At 43.2% G+C, this 21,329-nt stretch overlaps 1 protein-coding gene across 1 annotated transcript in view; it reads left to right on the forward strand.

The window, feature by feature from the left end:
- Positions 1–21,329, forward strand: part of LOC139729948 (histone-lysine N-methyltransferase 2C-like) — an 82,863-nt gene that overhangs the window by 46,853 nt on the left and 14,681 nt on the right. The window contains exons 35-38 of the mRNA XM_071640869.1: positions 937–1,093; positions 3,112–5,937; positions 9,883–13,920; positions 16,922–17,113. Of these exons, the coding sequence (XP_071496970.1) occupies positions 937–1,093; positions 3,112–5,937; positions 9,883–13,920; positions 16,922–17,113 (7,213 nt within the window). The remainder of the gene's footprint in view (positions 1–936; positions 1,094–3,111; positions 5,938–9,882; positions 13,921–16,921; positions 17,114–21,329) is intronic.

The raw sequence follows: 21,329 nt of genomic DNA on the forward strand, positions 1-21,329 counted from the left end.
TGTCCGTTTTTTGCCCATAATTATGAACAGCATAACTGAAAAACCGAGGTATCATGATGGCATGAAGTTGTGCCTGTTAACTTTTGGGTGCACATACTTCAGGTTAATGGTCAAAGGTCAAGGTCAAATTCTTAGAATCACTATTTCAGCCATATCTATGCTTCAAGGTTTTTTTTGTTTTTTTTTTAATGAAACTCTGTGTATTCATGTACAGTGCTCAAATCATGCCCCCAGGTCTGAGGACCTCTCTATCCCACTTTTGTATAACACCTAGATTTGATCGCGTGCATTGTTTCAGACAATACACCTTAGCCTGCCATGAGTCCCGTGACCAATTGTTTACCCTTTGTCAAGTTCTTGTCATTGACTGACAGCATCTTAATGAACCATGCATCATCAAAGTTTTTTTTTTTGGTTCTGATGAATATTAGGCTAAATAACTCTTGGGAGACTTTTTATTTATGTGTAAGAAGTTACCCATTTCTAGCATATCCGTTGTTTTATATCCAGAAAGCTTTAATTAAAAGAAATTAGAAAAAAAAAAATATATATATATATATTTCTCTGTGTGTGCTCATGTGTGATAGAAATATTTAGACATCTTGTGTAGGAGGAAGGAAGGTACTCTACCAAATGTCTTTGGTTGAGTGATAAAAATTGTCATAGCCATCACTATAGGGATTGATAATGGCACTGTACGATATGAATGAAGTCCTTGGACATCAGGTTAATAACACCAATTTAAGTGTTGTGCTCGTTTCAACAGAAATGAACCAAATGGACAAAGGGGCAAGTAGTCACAGCTAGCCAGCTGGGCATTTCAACTCCCAAACTGATTGCCCATTGTTGAGATGTGCTTGAGAGTAAACTCAAAATCTTTCAAGCAGAGATCTTTTGTGGCCGTTGAAATGTGAAGTGTTCATATCTCTCTCGCAGGTGAACCAGCAGAAGCGCCACAAGTCTGACAGCAGTCTCACAAGTCCAACACCTGACGCAGCCAATCTGCGGCAGGCTCAGCCACCGTCCACACCTGCCTCTCAGCCCCAGCCTAGCCCACAGTCCTTGCCGGGAACCCCAGTGTCTCCTGCTACAGGTACGTATGAGTGCAAAATGTAGCAACCCTTACCATCTAGTTACTACTTACTTTGGAGAGAAAGCTGCCTTGATTTATAGTGTCCCTGAATCACGATGAACAGATAAGTGCAAAAGAATCTTATTGCTGTGCAAGTATGTTCCTGTTTTTATGCCTCCGCCACGAAGTGGTGCCGGAGGCATTATGTTTTCAGGTTGTCCGTCCTTCCGTCCGTCCGTTCGTCCTTCCGTCTTCCATCCGTCCTTCCGTCGGTCCTTCCGTCCGTCCGTAATGAATTTTGTGGACAGGGTAACTATCAAAACCTTTTGAGGTATCCTAATGAAACTTGGCATGTATGTGTATTAGGGGGTGAAGTTGTGCCCAGCAACTTTTGGGTGCACATGCTCAAGGTCAAAGGTCAAAAGGTCAAGGTCAAATACATAAAATTTCACTATTTCCATCATATCTATCCAATACCTGAAGATATTTTCTTGAACCTTAGTGTATACATGTTTTACCCGATTAAGATTCTCTGGTGAAAGTTTGGGTCGTGAGGTCAAAGGTCAAAAGGTCAAAAGGTCGAGTAAAACTATTAAAACTTCACCTTTTTTCTCCGTACCTTGGAAAGTGTTCAAGGTATCTTCATGGAACATAGTATATATACATGTGGTGACTGGCAGTGATTATCTAGAGAATTTAGGGTTTATGAGGTCAAAGGTCACAGGGGTCAAAGGTCAAGGGCAACACTTCAAAATTTTACTATTTCCCTCATGTTTATGCAATGCCAGCAGGATTATTTTTTTTTTTTTGTGCTTGGTGTATGCATGTATAACCTAATAGAGATTCTCTGGAAATTTTTTTTTTCTTTTGTTTTTGCCTCAAAGGTCAAAAGGTCAAAGATCAAGTGAAAGTGCTGAACTAAGTTTTTCATCCATATCTCGGAAGTGGCTCAAGTTATCTTGAAACGTACTACATATTTATGCATGTTCTGCCTGACAGTGATTATCTTATGACTTTTAGGGTCAAAGGCCAGATGAAAATGGTAACAATTTACTATTCAATACAGAAATTGCACTTTTTCTCCATACCTTGAAAATTATTCAATGCATAAACGTATGAATGGGTCAAAGTCAAGTTAAAGTCCTTAAATACCAAATACATGCTTTCCTATTCATCCAATTAAACCTAGGTCAAGGAAGTTGAACATTCAACACATATGTGACAAACTTGTCATTTTAATATTTTGCCAGTTTTGTGAAAATGTAATCACTCATTGTCCACATGTACTATCTAGACCTAGTAGGAGAATCATGCATTGTGGCGGAGGCATACCAGTCGCCATAGCGACATTTCTAGTTATTATTATTAGATACTTGGATTAGCTCCTCCATTGGAGTAAATCAATAATCATGATTATGAAAACTGAAAACAATTGTTGGTGAATTTTCATTGAGAACTGATTTCCTATTCCTCCAGTGTTTGTGATGAAGAGAAGTTTTAGCTAATGCGAACATTATTTCTTACTTACCTTTTGAAGATTGCTTCTTGTGTGTTTTATATTACATTTTTGGAAAGAAAACATTTCTCTTCAAAAGAGTAAAATGACACGAATTTCCGAGACACACACACCAAAAAAAAAAAGTAAATGCTGTGCAAAGTGCAATGCTTACATCAACATTGCCACATAGCCATTTTTTTAAAAAAAAATGTTTTTTGTTTGTGTCAATACGGCAGAAAATTGGTATGCCATGCAAATATTGTCAAATTATTTTATTATGTTTCAATGTAAAGACTGCTAATCTTTGATAAACTGTATGAACTCTACTACGGGTCACTTTTGCTTGTACAGATACTGTCTCATGGGTATATTCATACCTTTGTGCCATATGCTGAACAATCATTGGTACCTTGTAGTGTTTTCAATTGTCCTGAGGTTATTTTCCTACATTTTCAACAGATATCTGTTAGTTTGCCTTGTGGCTGTATGTGTACACAAACACAATTCTAACCCATTGCTATATCATTTCTTACCTATGCAGACATGCCACATTCCAGTTTGGTGAACATGAATACTCGGGGGATGTCAGGCCACGGCAGTCTTCCTGTTCACATGTCAATCCCAGCCCCATCACCTGCTGCCATGAACACCGATTCCATGCCTCAGTCCCCTATGGTGGCCCAGCCTCCCAGCGTACATCTTCAGCAGACAGGCACTGCAGCCCCCAGCATGCTGCCCGGCCGGTCTCCTCACCCAGGAGAAATTGATCACGGAGGAGGTGGTACTGTCAATGCACACTCACACCAGCTGGTGTCCTTGATGGCAGGGCAAGGAGTGCCCCAAGTACCAGCCACGGAGCATCTTCCTGTTTCCAACAATCAGTCCATCATAGACAGACTCCAATCTCCTGGAATGCCACATGGGCCGGTCTCACAGCAGGTGCCACCTGTGGTGGGAAATATGTCTCCTGGGCATGCGGTGATGCAGACAGACATGCCACTCCCGTCTCCACAACAGGCTCCATTCCTTCAGAATCCGGTATTTCCAGAAGGCAGCAATGGCCCCAATTTTCCCCCCGCTGCTCCCCCTGTGCAAGAGAGGACTGTTGTGGCAGAGGGCAATAAGCATGCGCAGAGGCAGCACATCAGGGAGCTTCTAGTTCGTCAACAAGAGCAGCGAAGGAAGCGACGCGAGCAGCAGCAAATGCAAAATCAAAATTGGAGTGGAGAGGCTCATCAGCGACCACCTCCTCCGTATCCTCATGGGTCCAGTGTGTCTACAGATCAGGTGCCACCAATTGCTAATAGTGATCAGGTGAATTCATTTCCCAGTGCTCCCAGCACACCAAGACCTGCAGATGGGCAGCAGGTATATATTGGACAAAGAACTCAAGCTCCATTCTCTGCAGGGCAAGAGCAATTTCATGTTGGTCAGGAGCAGACAGATGAGTCGTGGCGGCAGGGGCTCTTTCCTGCTGGATTGTCACGGAGAGGCAGTGATGCTGGGAATCGACCTCCCGGTCCGGGACAATTCATTGAGCTTAGAAGATTTGAGCAAGGAGTTCGACTTCCAGTGTCTGCCCCTTCACCTGTCCCAAGACCAAGAAACATTGGAGCCCTGCTTCAAGAAAAGATTCATCACAGGGCAATGATTTCTCAGCAGAGATCGTCCATGGGGTCAAATTCACTTGACCCGTATGATCACCTTGTCCGGCAGTCTCATAGCAGGCCACCAGCACCACGCCAACTTCCCCATCAGAATTTTGCCAGTAGACCACCCATGATGTCACCCATTACAGATCACCCAGGTCAGCAAGCACATATGTTCCCACAGCATAATGCTCCTTTCCCTGCCCAGAATGCAAATCCCATGCAGAGCCAATCTGGACGCATTCACAATGCCATTTCCAGTCAGCAACCATCAGGAGTCCCAGCGGAACTGCACCTACCTGCAGGTCAGGACCCTGCCATGACACCACAACAGGAAGACCATGATGCCCAACTGGAAGACCTTCTTCTTTCAGGAGAATTCAGTCTCATCGACTTCGCTGGCACTGATTTGGATACCAACAAGCACTCTGCAGAAAACCAGCAACTCTTCAAAGACTTTGGGTTGAGTGACGAAGCTATAGATGAAGGTATGAGCTCTGCACCAACCCTGAAGGATGGAGAAAAACCTCCAGACACAGCTGTTGGTGCAGCCTCAGATAACCATCAACTCCAAGCAAATTCCACAGAGCAATCCCTGTCTGAAAGCAGACATGGAAATCCCTCAGATGAGCCTGTTGCTAGGGGCACACCAGTGAAAACTGTAGGGGAGCAAGGGGGATCTGAGCTACATACTTCAAAGATGCTAGCAGGGGATGATAAAGGTGCAGTAGCAGTGGACAAGGAATCTGCTGTACCGAAACCTTCAATGCAAGGTGAACAGTCTTCACAAGGACTTTCTGTAAATCATGCCCCCAAATCCCCTGGTGGCTCAGCTGTAACCATTACCAAGGATGGAGGCAATCTTGAGCTGCAACGGAGTCAGCCTGACAAAGCAGGGTGCTCTGCGGAGGAAAGCAATGCTATGAATGCTACTGATGGGTCTGGAGAAACTGTCAAAGCCAATGGTCCCACGAAAAATTCAACAAATGCAAGTTCCACTAAGGCTGTAACGTCAGAAGCTCTCTCATCAATCCAATCAAAAATGAAAACAGAGACAGAAGATGTAAAGTCAGAGTGTCATCAAAATAGTGAGAAAGCAGTGGCACAAAAAACAGCTGGTTCTGTTGAAGCTAATCGGTCGGTTGTGAAACCCCTAATTGAAAGTGTCGCATCAGCTAATTTGTCCGAGGCTGTCACAGCTGTCGGCCAGAATCCTTCAGCAGGTGGAGAAGTCACACCTGCGGCATCATCACATGTCAGTCAGGTTGTGTCTAGCAGTAGCCAAGTGGCAGATCAAATCCCCAGTCATGTGACAAGTAACCAGACTAACAGTACTTCTCAACCTGCATCCACAAGTGCTTCACTTGGGTTTGACAACCCAAACCCTCAAACTGTCACAGCACAGACTCCGCAACAACAGCCTGTCCCTCCAGAGACGCAAACATCAGCGGCATCTGCTGCAGTAACTCCTGGGGAGAGCAGCACACATGGAGCTGGACGAAGGCCTACCCTGCTCCATGAGCAACCCCTACTCCTGCAAGATCTGTTGGAAAAAGAGAAACAAGAACAGCAGAAACTGAATCAGCAAAAAGGACAGCCAACTCTTGCAGATGCAGCAAGTGTGGTAAAGGGTGATAACAAGAACAAGAATTCAGACCTTTTTATAGACAACATGGATCTGGAGAGGTTGCAAGCAGAGGCAAAGATGATTGCCAAAGGTAAGCTGTTCAAATCCATACACGTTACCCTTTAACCCTAACCAGACCGGGGGGGGGGGGGGGGGGGGGGGGGGGGGGGGGGGGGGGGCCTTAGAGAGGCCCCCCCTTGACGTTCCACGTGATGTATCGCCACCGCGAAAAGCTGTCGCCGCGATGTTTCATGACTTTCTTCTTTCGAGTCTCCGGCATCTTTGCACACTAAATTTACGATGCCCGGGCGCGCGGTTCTGAATTTAGGCATAAATATGTACATGCATGTCAGACCAAAAATTGCTCTAAAACGTGAATTCATGTACAATTTCAATGCAAACTGTGCTTACAGGCACATTTCATGAAAGCATGATTATTTGGGGGTTTTAGTGATTAAAATCAATTCATAACATATTTTCGTGTTCGGAACAATGTCGCGGACAAATTTCATCGAAAAAAACAGTGAAAATCAAAAAGTGGAAAAAACAACGAAATACATAAGAAATCAAAAAAACAATAGAATACTTAAGAAACTTTTCTAATGGCACAATTTTTTTCTCTTATATTTGCTAAGGACATTAAAAAGAATATATCCACAAAAAAATGTGCCTGTTTTGAGCTTTATTTAATGATTTATACCAAATAGTCCGATTTCATGCATCATTATGCATAAATTAGCATAATTTAGCATAAATTATAATTTTTTTGAAAAATCAACTTCACCGTATTTTAGATTACGTCACAGACAATGTGTGTGCCAATTTTCGTCGTGATCGCGTGGTCAACGGCCAAGATCTGGAGGGCCCCCCCACCGGCTCTATCATCTACCTAAATAGCCCAGCCTAGTTAGGGTTAAGACTTTTTATGCCTCCGCCACGAAGTGGTGCCGGAGGCATTATGTTTTCGGGTTGTCCGTCCGTCCTTACGTCCGTCCTTACGTCCGTCCGCTTTCGTTTACGCGATAACTTGAGTAATATTTACTGGAATTTTACCAAACTTGGTCCAAGTATGAAGTATGATGGGGCAATTATTTGATTAGATTTTGGGTGAAATTGGCTAAAGGTCAAAGGTCAAGGTCAAATCATGAAATTGTATCCGTTTACGCGATAACTGAAGACTGGATAGAGCAAATTTCACCAAACTTTGTTAGAAGATGATGTATGGTGGGACAATTACTTGATTAGTTTTTCAGTGAAATCGGACAAAGGTCAAAGATCAAAGATCAAGGTCAAATCCTAAAATTTATCTGTTTACGTGATAACTCAAAACTGGATGAAGCAGCTTTCACCAAACTTGGTCCAAGAATGATGTATGATGGGACAATTAGTTGAGTAGATTTTAGTGACATTGGCAAGAGGTCAAAGGTCAAAAGGTCAAGGTCAAATGCTACAAATGTTGCAATTTCCCCCCATATCTATGCAATACCCAAAGGTATTTTCTTGAAACTTGGTGTGGACATGTTCTACTGCATAAAGATTCTCCAGAGAGAGTTTCATGTCATAAGTTCAAAGGTCAAAAGGTCAAAGGTTAGGTGAAAATGTTGCAATATCACTTTTCTCGCAAATGGTTCAATGTATCTTTGTGGAACTTGGTACATACGCATGTACTGACTGGCAGGGATTATTTAGGGAATTTAGGGGTCATGAGTCAATAGTCAGGGGTCAAAGGTCAAGGTCAACTCCTCAAAATTTTACTATTTCCCTCATATACTAGTATATGCAATGCTTGCATTATTAGTTTCAAAACTTAATACATGCATTACCTAATGGAGATTCTCCAAGAAATTTCCAGCCAGAAGGTCAGAGGTTAAGGGTCATAGGCCAGGTTTCAATGCGCCCCCCCCCCCCCAAAAAAAAAAAATCTATTTTGTACCGTCATTACACTCTTTCTTCATACCTTGGAAATTACTCAATGCATAAACTTATAAAAAGGTCCGTCAGAATTCAAGTAAAAATTCTCAATTCCCCAAATATGTGTACCTGCACTCTTAGAAAATTATAGCAAACCCAGTTCAAAACATTTCTGACAAACCTGTCATTTCAATATTTTGCCAGTTATGTGACACTGTCATGGATCACACATTGTGAAGACATTGTACTATACGCCTATTGGGAGAATCATGCATTATGGCGGAGGCATCAGTCGCCATAGCGACATTTCTAGTCTTTATGCCTCCGCCACGAAGTGGTGCCAGAAGCATTATGTTTTCGGGTTGTCCGTCCGTCTGTCCGTCCTTAATGAATTTTGTGGACAGCGTAACTAAAAAACCTTTTGAGGTATCTTAATGAAACTTGGCATGTATGTGTATTAGGGGGTGAAGTTGTGCCTATCAACTTTTGGGTGCACATGCTCAAGGTCAAAGGTCAAATGGTCAAAGTCAAATGCTTAAAATTTCACTATTTCCCCCATATCTATGCACTGCTGGAAGATATTTTCTTGAAACCTAGTGTATACATGCATTACCCAATTAAGATTCTCTGGTGAAAGTTTGGGGTCGTGAGGTCAAAGGTCAAAAGGTCAAGTAAAAATGTTAAAATTTCATTTTTTCTCCGTATCTTGCAAATTGTTCAAGGTGTCTTCATGGAACATAGTATATATGCATGTACTGACTGGCAGTGATTATCTAGGGAATTTGGGGTTCATGGGGTCAAAGGTCAGGGGTCAAAGGTCAAGGGCAACAATTCAAAATTTTACTATTTCCCTCATATTTATGCAATGCCAGCAGGTTTTTTTTTGCCAAAAAGGTCAAAGGTCAAAAGGTCAAAGATCAAGTAAAAGTGCTGAACTTACTTCTTCCTCCATATCTCGGAAGTGGCTCCAGTTATCTTGAAACTTAGTACATATTTATGCATGTTCTGCCTGACAGTGATTCTCTTATGAATTTTAGGGTCAAAGGCCAGATGAAAATGGTAATAATTTACTATTCAAAACAGAAATTGCACTTTTTCTCCATACCTTGAAAATTACTCAGTGCCTAAACTTATGAAAGGGTCAAAGTCAAGTTATAAGTCCTTAAATCCCCAAATACATGCTCTCCTATTCATCCAATTAAACCTAAGTCAAGGAAGATGAACATTCAACACATTTGTGACAAAGTCATTTTAATATTTTGTCAATTTTGTGAAAATGTAATCACACATTGTCCACATGTACTATAGACCTATTAGGAGAATCATGCATTATTTCGGAGGCATACCGTCGCATAGCGACATTTCTAGTTTCATTTACTTCTTAAAGGGATGGTATAATATTTGTGGAGATGAGGATTGGGCTTTTCACTTTTTGTGAAATACCAAGAAACCACATATAAATAAAATAGTACAAAGTATGCCATTCTAAGAGCAATTCAAAGGTTATTTGATGAATATCTGTTTTGGAATGGCTTAGACAGCCGAAGACAAAGTAAAACGAAGCGATCGTAATAAAAGGTTGGTCCCACCTTTTAGTAGAATTGCTCTCTTTTGGATATCTCAGCCATTGCAAAACCAATTTTCATCAAATAATCGTTGAATTCCTCTTGGAATAACGTGCTCTTTCACATTTCATAAGAGGTTTCTCATTATCTAAAAAAAAAAAATATTTAGAAACCTGAAGTTAGGTCTCAACCAAAACTATACAATCCCTTTAAGATTGAGCACTCTTCAAATACGACAGTTTTTCAGACAGCTTGATAGCTAGTAAACATAAAAATGTATACTCTTTCATGAAGCTTTTATTTGTGGTCAAAGTGAATTTGCTGATTCTGAATATTCTCTTCTTAGTGCCTGTATGCTTCTTAGCTGCTGGCAATAATTGTGTTAATTTTTATGTGTGTGTGTGTGTGTGTGTGTGTGTGTGTGTGTGTAATGGATACAAAAGCTTTTTTTGTTGTTGTTGAAGGAAATGACAGTTTACTAAACAAAGGTAAAATACATGTGGTTCATGGATTTTTTTTTTTTTTTTGCTCTCTTTGTGTTCATGTCTTCCCCTATTCAGACGCTGAAGACTTCACCATTAAGCCACCTGGTCCTCATGCACAGCTTCTCCTGGCAATGAATCGTCAGTATCAGGTACAGATGCAGCGTCAGATAGCTGAGCAGCAGCAGCAGCAGCAGCAGCAGCAGTCAGTGGTGCAAGGGATTCCTCCTGCCTCTCCAGGAATGAGACCTCCCAGGACTCCACAGGCAGGAGATTTCCATGGTGTAGACCTCCTCAAGGATCCACTGAGGAGCAATAGCGCTGATCTTTTCAAGCAGGCTCCTCAGACACCTCAAGGAGCTCAGGGAATGCCAAATATGAATGCCCATGGTCAAGAAATGGGACCATTCTCCCCCAGTCATCCCCAGATGCAAGTGTTCCCACAAGGCCCCAGATTCAATGCTCATGATGGTATTCAGGCACACCCCAGCCCAGGCCCCATATCTCCAATGTCCTCAGTGCCTCAGAATCACTTTGGCATGAGACCTAGAGGACCAATGGTGGTGCAGAATCCAGGCATTGGAGGAAGGCCTCCTATGCCGGGGTCTGGGATGCATATGGCAGGAAGTCATCCCGGAGATCAAATGCCAATGCATGGCATGCCAAGATTGCCCGGTCCAGGATCTAGAATGGGAATGCCTATGATAAACCGTATGCCAGGCCAACCTCAGTCTCATAACTTCAGATTCCCAGGAAGGTTCATATCCCCGAATATGCAGCGTATGCCGTCTCCGTTTTTCAACATGGCTATGGATGGGATGTCTCAGGCAATGTTGAACTTTGACCCATATGACAACACAGAGGACAAAGCACCGGAGGACACTAATAGCCCAGAGTATGAGGAATGGATATTTAATAAGGACAGGAAGCTGCAATTCAAACTGAAATTCTTTGAAAATGAGGTGGGCAAGGAAAGGAAAAAGAAGAAGGCCCTGACATCAAGACAACGAGCCTGTAAGAAAAACAACAAGCAATTTCCAGAAAGTGACCGACTTGAACTCGAGGCAGTGCAGGGAAGGCATTCAAAGCAACAAAAGTGTCTGGAGAACGTTCGCAAACAGCAGAGACAGCATGCAATTCTATTGCAGGAATTCCGTATGAAGCAACAACAAAAGATGGCACCAAACCATTCACCACTTGGTCATCACAATGCTGTGATGCCAGGCATGATGTCTCCACAGGGTCTTATGATGCCAGGCCAGGGGCAGAACCCTGGCATGCATAACCCCATGATGGCAGGTCAACAGCCAACTCTTGTTCCACCTGGGGGAACCTCACCAAATGTACCACCAGATGTATTGATCAATCAGGGAATGTCTATACCATCCCCATCCCCTTCCTTAATGCAAGGACCACATGCTGGTATGATGCAGGGTGGTGCACCTCCAGGACAGATGATGCGTCAGATGACCCCACCGATCCCACATCCAATGCGGTCACCAATAACTGGTGAGAGAGCTCCATTCCCTGTGAGGTCAGGTCAACAGTCGCCAATGATGCATGGTCAGCAGATGATGCCGGGTGTCAATCAAGGGATGGTGGTCATGCCAGGACATGGGAGTCCAATGGTTCCAAACTCAGCAGAGCAGTCTCCTGTTAACCAACATATGCACATGATTCAAGGAAATGGACACATGCCTCAGTCATCACCAATGATGACAAATAATAGCCAGCCATCCCCTCATCTACCAGGTAGCAACCCACAGACACCGCTGATGCCTGGTAGCAAACCTCCAACCCCAATGATCCCCATAAATAGTCCACAGACTCCTAGTTTGCCTGGTACCAATCAGAGCGGCATGCTACCAGGTGGAAGTCAGCAGATGAGCATGGTACGTGGAGGAAATCAGCCACAACAACAGCCCATACAACCATCCCAGCAGTCACCCATGTCACACCCAGTGCACCCAGGTAGTGTTGGCCCTTCTCCTCAACAGCAGTCACCAATGGCAGTTCAGTCACCCATGGTTCCTCAATCTCCAATTCTTCATGGTGGCCATCAGTCACCTGCAGTCTCATCAGGCCAACAACAGTCTCCTATGACTCAGCAGCAATCACCAATGCAAAATAGTGAGCGATCACCAGTTGGATCCACTTCTCATCAGTCACCAGTTGTTACCCCAGGAGTTGCATCTCCTATGGTTCCCCCTGGTTCACAGTCACCCATGGGACCACCTGGTGGTCAGTCCCCCTTGGTGCAGCCTGGTCAGCAGTCCCCAATGATTTTATCAGATCAGCAGTCTCCAATGGTACCGCAAGGACAAATGCCTGCATCAAACAGCAGCCATCCATCACCAATGATGCCACCTCCATCACCCATGATGATCCACCCTGGTCAGCAGTCACCTATTTCAGCATCCAATCAGTCTGCACCACATCAGCCCAATACTCAGGTTGGAATGAAGTATGCTGGGAGTCAGAGTGGAACAGCAATCCAGTCCCCCCTCAATTCTCCAGCATCAGGAAAGGGCATGCCTCTGCAGTCCAGCACAGACAAGCGAATGCAAATCAACATTGGACATGACAATAACCCATTTAGTGAAACATTCCAGCAAAGGGAACGAATGGAAAGACTTAGAGAGCAGCAAGAAAGACAAAGAATACAGCTTGCACAAGAGCTTGAACATGTTCGAGCAATGCAAAGATTGGAGCAACAGCAGATGAATGCAGGACCAATTATAAATCAAGCCAGACTTCCTGTACCACAACAACACGGCGGAGTTGTCCCATTTGGTCAGCAACAGAATCCAGGAATGTCCCCTGGCCATGGTCCGCAAGTACATGGCAGCCCTATGAGCATTCGACCTCCTTTCCCATCACCGCAGCATCAGATGACACCTCCAGTGCAGTCACCAGTTCAGTCTCAGTTTCCTAGAGATTCAGCTCAGCAGGGTTTGATACCTGGGCAGAGCACAACACCAACAACCGAAGGCTTTCCCATGCCTCCAAGTTATCCAGGAATGCAAACAAAGGTGACCAAGTCCAAGAAGAAGCGAGTCAAAAAGAAACCTAGTGATTCCTTCAGTGCCCCGCCCACTCCCGTTCCCCCCACTTCCCTTCCTACATTTGATGAAAATGCAGTGTTGGCAGCAGTTGGACATACACAGGAAAAGAGCAGCATGATGCTAAGTGTCAAAAACATACTGCAGCACACTGCCCCAGGAAGCGCCACTCACCAGGCATTACAATCCATCATGGCGAATGATCCCACAGCCAATGTTGATCTCACCAAGCTTCAGCAGAGCCAAGCTATGCTAATGATAGGAGATATCAATGCAAAGGAAGCCAAAGATGGCTTATCGAAGAGCAGCCAGAATCAACTGCTGAAGCAGCTTCTACAGGGTCCCTCAATTTGTGCCGCTGGGCTGAAAAGCATGATTGGCAAGGCATCGGTTCCAGGTCAGGCAGACCTGGAAAAGCCCGGTGCAGGGACAGGAAATGTGGATTCTGTTCTGGCGCAACCACGTGGTGAGATATTATCTGAAGTGCATGATGAAGAAGGCCCCATAAAGCTAACATCGGAACAGCAGAAGCAGCTTGAAATCATTGAGCAGCTGCCCTATGTTAAAAAAGATGGGAAACCTGCAGAAAATGACCACCAGATGCTGCTGGAGATACACAGGCAAGGAAAGTTAGATTACTCTCTGTCTGTTGCCAAAGAAAAGGCACCTACACCTGGGCCACCTCCAACGTCTCCACTGCCAGTGAAGCACAAGCACAAGGAAAAGAAGAAACACAAGGAGAAAAAGTCCAAGAAGAACAAAGAGGGTCGCTATTCTTCAGTCGAGGAGTTGATGTCAGCCCTAAAGCAGATGCCGGTATTGCAACTGTCAGAGCCAGAAGTTGGCATCAACTTTTCTCTGTGCCCTCTCTTTGGAAGTGGGACTGCCAACGGCTCCACCCGTCTACGTGGCGCATTTGGACATGCCATCCTTGACGGGGTGCCCGACTTCTATGACCACCTCAGCAAAGGTTCGCCGGACAGCAAAGTCAAGCTTCCGCTCGGTGTTGTTAATGGACCCACTGCTTTGACGGAAGTCAGTCGCAAAGGACAAGGTGAGTAAAAAAAAAAATCTTCGCTTAAAAGTAGCAACTACTGCACTGCATCATTCTTAATTGCATGTGGCACTATCACTTTATGCCCAGGATATTTGCATTGTGGTTAACCTATAACAGATCACAGCACTTCCGACATTCACATGTTCGCTGATACTTGTTAATCTCAACAAGCTTTGATCACCAGTCTTAAGTGGCAAGGTATACCCAAATTTGACTTAGCAGTAAACCATGGCCTTTTCTGCAATTTCAAGAAGGAGTTTCCATCTGCAATGTCTGCAGTACTGATTTCAAGGATATGTGGAGTCAATACAAATCAAAAATGCAAAATCAACATACACTTCAAAGCAATTTGGGTGTGACAACATACTAGTAATGGTTGGCAGCTTTCTGTATTTCTCAGGAGTGCTTTATTGGGCAGTATTACTGATTGTGTGGTAACAACTTTTGAACATTACATTATAATCATTAGCTCAGATAAATTGAGGGAGATCTCAACTGAACATGATCATAGAACTTACAAAGTTGTTGGTAGCTACATTTACTAGATAAACTCTCAAAGTTGTTTATCAGAGCTGCTTTTGTTGCACCTTGCATTCTGCAATGGTTACCACAATGCTATCATAGGGTAATATTTTCCATATGTGTTACATTTGCCAAGGAGCAGATGAAAAGGGCAGGTTAAGCCGGGAAGAATTTGTTTCACTGCGCAATGTGGGAGTTTTAGAGCATATTTTACTTTAAACAGGATAGGAAACAGGTGTTTTGACTACACCCCTCCTTCTGAAAGTTTATATTAGATGTTGACTGGAGTTATTGTAACTTCTGCTTTTTCTTCGCAAGGACATATTGATGTGTGTTTCGCATGAACAAAGTGCATCTTTCTGATTGCACAGGCTTTCATGGCAATATAGGTCGTATAGACCTATTTTTATTTATTCATTTATTTAATTATTCATTTTTTTTTTTCCACTGGATCAGTTGATTTTTGATGTGTTGGCCTTATTGTGAAAATGGAAAAATGCAACCATGATGCACCTTGTTTCCTGTGAGCTTGTTGAACGGCTTTGTGGAAGATGTCAATGACACTGATATAGTACAACACTACCTAAAATTCAATGTTTTTCCAAGTTTACAAGCAAGAAAGTTTACCAAATGGAAATCAGTGTGATATTTACTTCCCCAAGTTCTTATTCTGCACTGCAAATCATGCAGTTTAAAAATCACATGCCTCAGGGCAGATTGTGAAGTGATTATTCTTTGCCGCAATCTGCCATCGAAAAGCACCGCTTCCCATCAGCACTAGCCTTTTGGCAAGGCCTCGTGGCTGAAAAAGAGACTAAGTGCGAGAGAACGGGTGAATGCGAGACCGAGCGGTGCAGCCGCGAGGCCTTTTGAAACTTGACATGAATTTCTTAACTTGAGCATTGTTTCTCGCCGATTCTCCTACCAAAAAAGGTAGCAGCCAATCAGCGACCGCATTGCTCACCACGCCGTCGCATCTAACGAATACGCAGCGTTGACACGTCGTCAATAGCATACCAACTGTGATCTGACTCATGAATATATGAATAAATCATATTTGCCTTCGTCGGGAGGCGGTAGGGGAAAAAACCCAGGTTTCAAAAGGCCTCGTGGCTGCGCCACTTGGTCTCACGTTCACCCGTTTCTCGCAGTGCTCGGTGTGGCGAGTTAGTCTCAGTATTCAGCCACGAGGCCTTGTCAAAAGGCTACATCAGCACAAGCTTTTGTCTGTGTGGGGAGGGGTAGGAAAGGCTGTGTACATTGTGCTTGGATCACAGGAAGATGATGATGATGAATGGGAGATTCTAGAAGTGTGCATTTAAACATGTGCAGCAGAAGGGAGTTGGATCAGTGAATTTGATGTTTTCAGCATGCTTTACACACTGAATGTTGCCACCTTCCCCCCAAGCCCCGTTTCTTGCTATATCCCAGTCCATGCTTGCTGTCGGAGTAGCCACACTGTAAAGGCTGGAACATTTGTTGTTACACCTACTATGTGTTACTAGCCGTTGTGCTTTAGATGAAAAGAAAAAAGTACAGATTTTATGTGTGCGTAATGAGTTCTTGCAGATGTGCTTTAGCTTTGCGATCTAGGAAAGGATGTCAAAAGATGACCTATGTGCTGGGCTGCAACATGTTGGTTGCAGATACAGAATTATAGGAGAAAGAAAAATAAGGAAGCTTTTACTTTTTTTGGGGGGGGGTGGGGGGGGAGGTAGTCATTTGTGATATTGTTTGGGCCAAAATTATCTTCAGAATTAGTGTGCTCTTGTAGATCAAAAAGCTACTTGTATGTAAATGACAGCTGAAATATTGAAAGGGGAATAGAGATAGTATGCAATGGTAAGAGGGAAATTTGTTGGAGAATAAAAATCAAATTTCAGAGATCTAGAACCAAGGTATACAGAGACAAAGGGGAGGGAAAAAGATAAAAAGGAATGAATGTTTGTTAGAAGGACACATATCAAGCTATAAATGTTATGATCATTTATGGGCATTTATGAAGTGAGTGGCATTACAGCTGGCTAGAATTTGGATCATTTGAGTGATAATATTTGCCCTTATCAAAATTATAAATCTGGGGAATTTGACAAGGAGACAATAGGAGCTTTATAAGAATCAGTTCGTATCAGCTCATTTAAAAGGTGTTACTGGTAGGTGTCACTGGAGAAGAACCAGCGTAGATGTAAAATCCTACAGAAAGAATGGTTCGGTGTGAGCATTGCGTGATCAGGTGTTAATCACAGATGTTGACAGTTATTTACCTCTTCTTGAGGTGGGGAGGGTAATGATACTGTTAGTGTTTCGATGTGCCTCAAGCTGGAAAAAAAAAGAAGGAAAAAGAAACTATGACTGTGTGCACTTTTTTTGTGTGTCTTTTTTTTGCGTGTAGCTTCAGAAACAAACCAAAAAGCAGTTGACAAAATGTGATGTGCTCTTGAGTGGTGCATGCATCCTCTTGCCCCCCTTTCCTCAGCCACCACCACCACCACCATCACCACCACAGTTCAAAGTTCAGAGGTCACTGTCCTGACAGGTGATGAGGTCATGCGAGAGATGCAGGCACACCAGCGCACAATCACACGCACCATGAACCATGCGTACAGTGGGGCAGGGGGACACCTCTTGGCTGGCCTGCCCACCCCGCCGCCCTCCACTAACTTGCAAGGTGAGGCTGCAGTCCACTTGTGCAAAATTGTGCTTTCAGAGCAGAAAAGCGCCAAAAAAGCAGAAAGCAGTGACACGCACACAAAAAAAGGTTTGAGTTTTCAGCTGTCCTGTTTGGTGTTGCGCTGTGTCTCTGTATATATTTATATATCCCCATATATCTGCAGCTGCCATTTATTACCTTCCTATTTGTTGTGCCAAGTTTGTCCAAGCTACTCACTTCTGTGGAAGAGGGCTATTTCGTCATTGTCTTTGCCCTAACGTCCAGTCTAATGCAACCTCGTGAGCTTTGTCAACATCAGAACTATTATGTTTCATGGTTGTGTCCTATTTCCACTCCCTAAATATGTGATGGTTTGTGTAGTTTTTGTCACTGTGGTCAGGTGGATGTCTGAGCCAAGGGGGTTGCTTTGCAGCTGATGATCGTGTGTATCATCCAGATGCTATAGACCCTACCATTTCAAGTGCTTGATGTTTGAATGACTCCTATGTTAAGTTGGTCATCATGAGTGTTCTGTGGATGTGAATCGCACAGCATGGCATGGAGTGTTAACTTTTCTGTCTCTCCCAAGGTCTGGCTATTTGATTCCTGTCATTCAAGAGTGCTGGTTTCAAATCGAAATGGTTGCCTTGGAGGATGCATTCCTGGAAGAGACATTAAATATGTATAATAAATATATTTATGTGTGCTAACATCTTGCTGTGCAGTCATTCTTTGAGCATTGCCTCCTGCTATTCACACGCATGCATGTCTTGCTGATGCCTTGGTCACAACTCGCCGTACTTGCAAGTGCGTGCTGTCTACTTGCTGAAACGTGGGCAAAATTTGTGGATCCATGCATAGTAAGTACCGCCTCGGTGCGGATTTGGGAGTACGCAGACACGACGTAGCACTTTCAGTTCCACTTTTAGTTCATGCAGAACTTTCGCTGCGTTTGAGCTGTGGTCGGGCGACAAATTCACCCCAGTACGGGTGACGTGCGTGCTCTGTACAACCAACTTGCACGCACTTACAACGTTCCTGAGCAGCAGAATAATGAAAGTACCTCCACGGTACGACAATGTGGCAGTCGCATGGAAATCGTACGTTGTGAGCATGTTGTCAGCACGTGCAACTTACCATGCGCGCAACGTACGATGGACGCGACCGCTTATGGCACGTACTTACACCTTGCGCGATAGTACTCCCTTCATGCCCTTGCCACTCCTCGCCCACGTTTTCAGATAAACGTGGCGGCCGTGGCCTCCGCCAAAAACGTACGGTGAGTTGTGACCGAAGCTTTATTGTGCAATATGGCCTGACTTTTAGTTTTTATGCTGCTGTGCTGTTCACACTGACCCATCATGCTTTTCTCATGAGTACATCCATTCTCTTGTGCCTACTGCAAGTGTTTTTAATTTGACATTAAGTAAACCATGGTTGTCAGAATATCTCTGTATGGAACTGCAGTTTGTTTTTGCAGAAAAGGTCTGTAGGTCAGTACAGGAGAAGTGCTTGCCCTTGTAATCTCAATGCCGTAGTTGTTCAGTGTTTGAGTTACAGTGTTGTATTTGCAAGAGATACAGTATAAGTGCATGCAAAATCCAGTGCTAGCTGTGCATGGACATAAGAAAATGATCATGGCAGTCATTGTAACTCTATTATTTGAAAGCTCGGAAGCTGTATTTCAGGTGAAAGAAAACCTGTTCTAGCGCCTCACTTTTTTTTTTTCTTTTTTTTTTTGTCAGTAACACTTCATTGCTGTCTCCTTTCCATTGGGGGGCTGGAAAGACGTCTGCCATCTTCTTGTTATGAGTTAAGAAGTGTAACATATGAAACCCATATTTCTATTTACATGACCAAAGCTCACAAATTTTGATAGATATATCTATCCGTTAAGAGACAGACAGAGGAAGAGAGAGAGAGAGAGAGAGAGAGAGAGAGAGAAAGAAAGAAATTAAGACTTGCACGCTATTCTGTGCATAGCATGTCAGTTCTGGCACTTATCTATATGCTGCTATATCATAGTTCACCTGGTGGCTTTAATGGTTGTAGTACACAGTGCTGATATTGATCATGGATTAAAGCTTTCATGTTCACACTGAAGTTTAGACGTGCAGTTATTATTCCTAATCCTATTGTGCGGAAGAAAAAGAGGTCTCACAGCTACCACAGTTGACTTTAATGAGTAGAGTATAGACAAACAACAGAATGGTATACAGTTCATCAAGATTGGTTTTTATATGTTTTCACCAAGTACTATTAGTGAGTATGAATGTAACCATAATCACTTTCTCCAGTTTTGCACACAGTGTTGCTCCCGATATCACAATTTCCTGAAAATGTGTAAAATTTTGAAATATGGCCTTCTCAATTTAAACTCAATTTTTTTTTTTTACACCTCTACCATTCCTTTTACATTCTAGTCATAAAAACAAAAGTGTGGTGTGGAATCACACCTTAAATTGTGAACACAAAAGGGTCTCAATGAAGGTCACTCTATCGCTCTGTGTTGTATACTTAAGTACCCCTTTTACACTGAGCAAATTTCACCAGGGAGATCTCATAGTATGAATGGTCTCATGGCCCCATGGGTGAAATCCTGGGTAAATTGCAGGTTGACTTTTCAGAAATGTTACTTTAGAACCATCCCTTGTAAATTCCCAACCATCCCCGGGAACTTGTGGATGATGCTGTAGTGTGAAAGGCATTGATGTTAAACCCCCAGATTAAATGTGTTGCGGACCATTTCGCCTAAGTGCTGTAATGTGTGCGTCCACCTCGCAAGAGTGAATGAGAAAAATTATAGTCTGGGAGCACATTCGCTGGTTTGAAGGAAACTTTTTGCAGGTGTTTCATGCTTGATTCCCCCGTTGAATCTCCTGGGTGATTCCCAGAGTGACTAGTGTGAAAGGGGTATAAGAGAGTTGTTACCCCACCTTTTCTGAAATAGGAATTGAGTGTATGGGAATGTGTGAGTTCCAAAGAGTTGCCAACTGTAGTAGAACATATACAAGGAAGAAATTACATCCCCCCATTAATGAATGGCATGAAGTTCCATGTCATGTTTGGGGAGGGACAGATATTTGATAAGTTTCAGCCAAAGTTAGTGACTCTTAACCCATATCAGGCTAACGCACTTGTGTTGTACAAACAAACACCGCAGTGGCCCAGCACCGTTTGCGCACACACGCCGACAGGCAGACAACTCTCCAAACAGTCGCTCTTCATTAGCAAGCAATGAACAAAACATAGACAAGTTATATGTCATTTGAAAGAGGATAAAATTCCCTTTAAAATGGTAACATGCTACCATTCAATGCACAGTGCAGTCATAGTACTCAGCAGAAGTGAAGTACAGTAATCCAAAAGTTACGAAATCAATTTGTTTGTTTGCTTTCATTCATGGATTAAGATAGCAAATGTTGTAATTTTACACATCCAGTACCGGAAATGAAATGCTCAGAGTGTCAGCTTTCTGGACATATGAATATCATGACCATTGATACAATAATTGCATGTTTATATTTATGTTGATGACGATGAAGCCATTGCGAGTGCATGGGAAGTCGATAGTATAATGTGTACATCCTATAGTATGTTGAAGCGAAACTCGTCACGATATCCATAGATCTAACCGTTGGCGTTACAGCTTTTCAGTTTCGACTGAATTATACAATTGTACATACATGTGGATGTACATGTGGGACTGTTATCACAGTCGAATCATTGCCCGGCAAGTGTCCAAACCTCCTCAAAAACTGCGGCAGAAAATCCAAAATCGAGCACTCCGTACAGCTGTAGATAGCACCCACTGACGCTTTGTGGTTATTTGCGTTATTCCATGTAAACACACATTTTTTCGGTGATTTTTATGATATTGTTAGCGTTGGACTGACAAATTCTTCTTGAATTATCGCAGACAGTGTAGCAAAGCATTCTGGGATATGTCGTCAAAGGTTAGAAGGTGAAAGAACTTTGGAATGACGTCATTTATATGTCATTTCATTCACTACGGGATATACCGTATGTGACCTCTGTAGCATTCGGACGAACTACGGAATATCCTGTAGGTGGCCCGATATGGGTTAACACCAGCGAAGTACCAGAGAAAATTAAGAAAAAACAATTCCATGTACACAATGATTCTAAAATCACTTCTGCAGCAAATTTAGAAGTTTTGCATCCGCAAAATTCATCTCTTTCTTTGCCACGGGATTCTGATCCAAGAAGGAAG

Source organism: Diadema antillarum, unplaced genomic scaffold (assembly GCF_040938485.1).
Source record: "Diadema antillarum isolate AM-2024a unplaced genomic scaffold, OU_Dant_1.0 seq00000271_RagTag, whole genome shotgun sequence".
In the NCBI taxonomy this organism is placed as follows: domain Eukaryota; kingdom Metazoa; phylum Echinodermata; class Echinoidea; order Diadematoida; family Diadematidae; genus Diadema; species Diadema antillarum.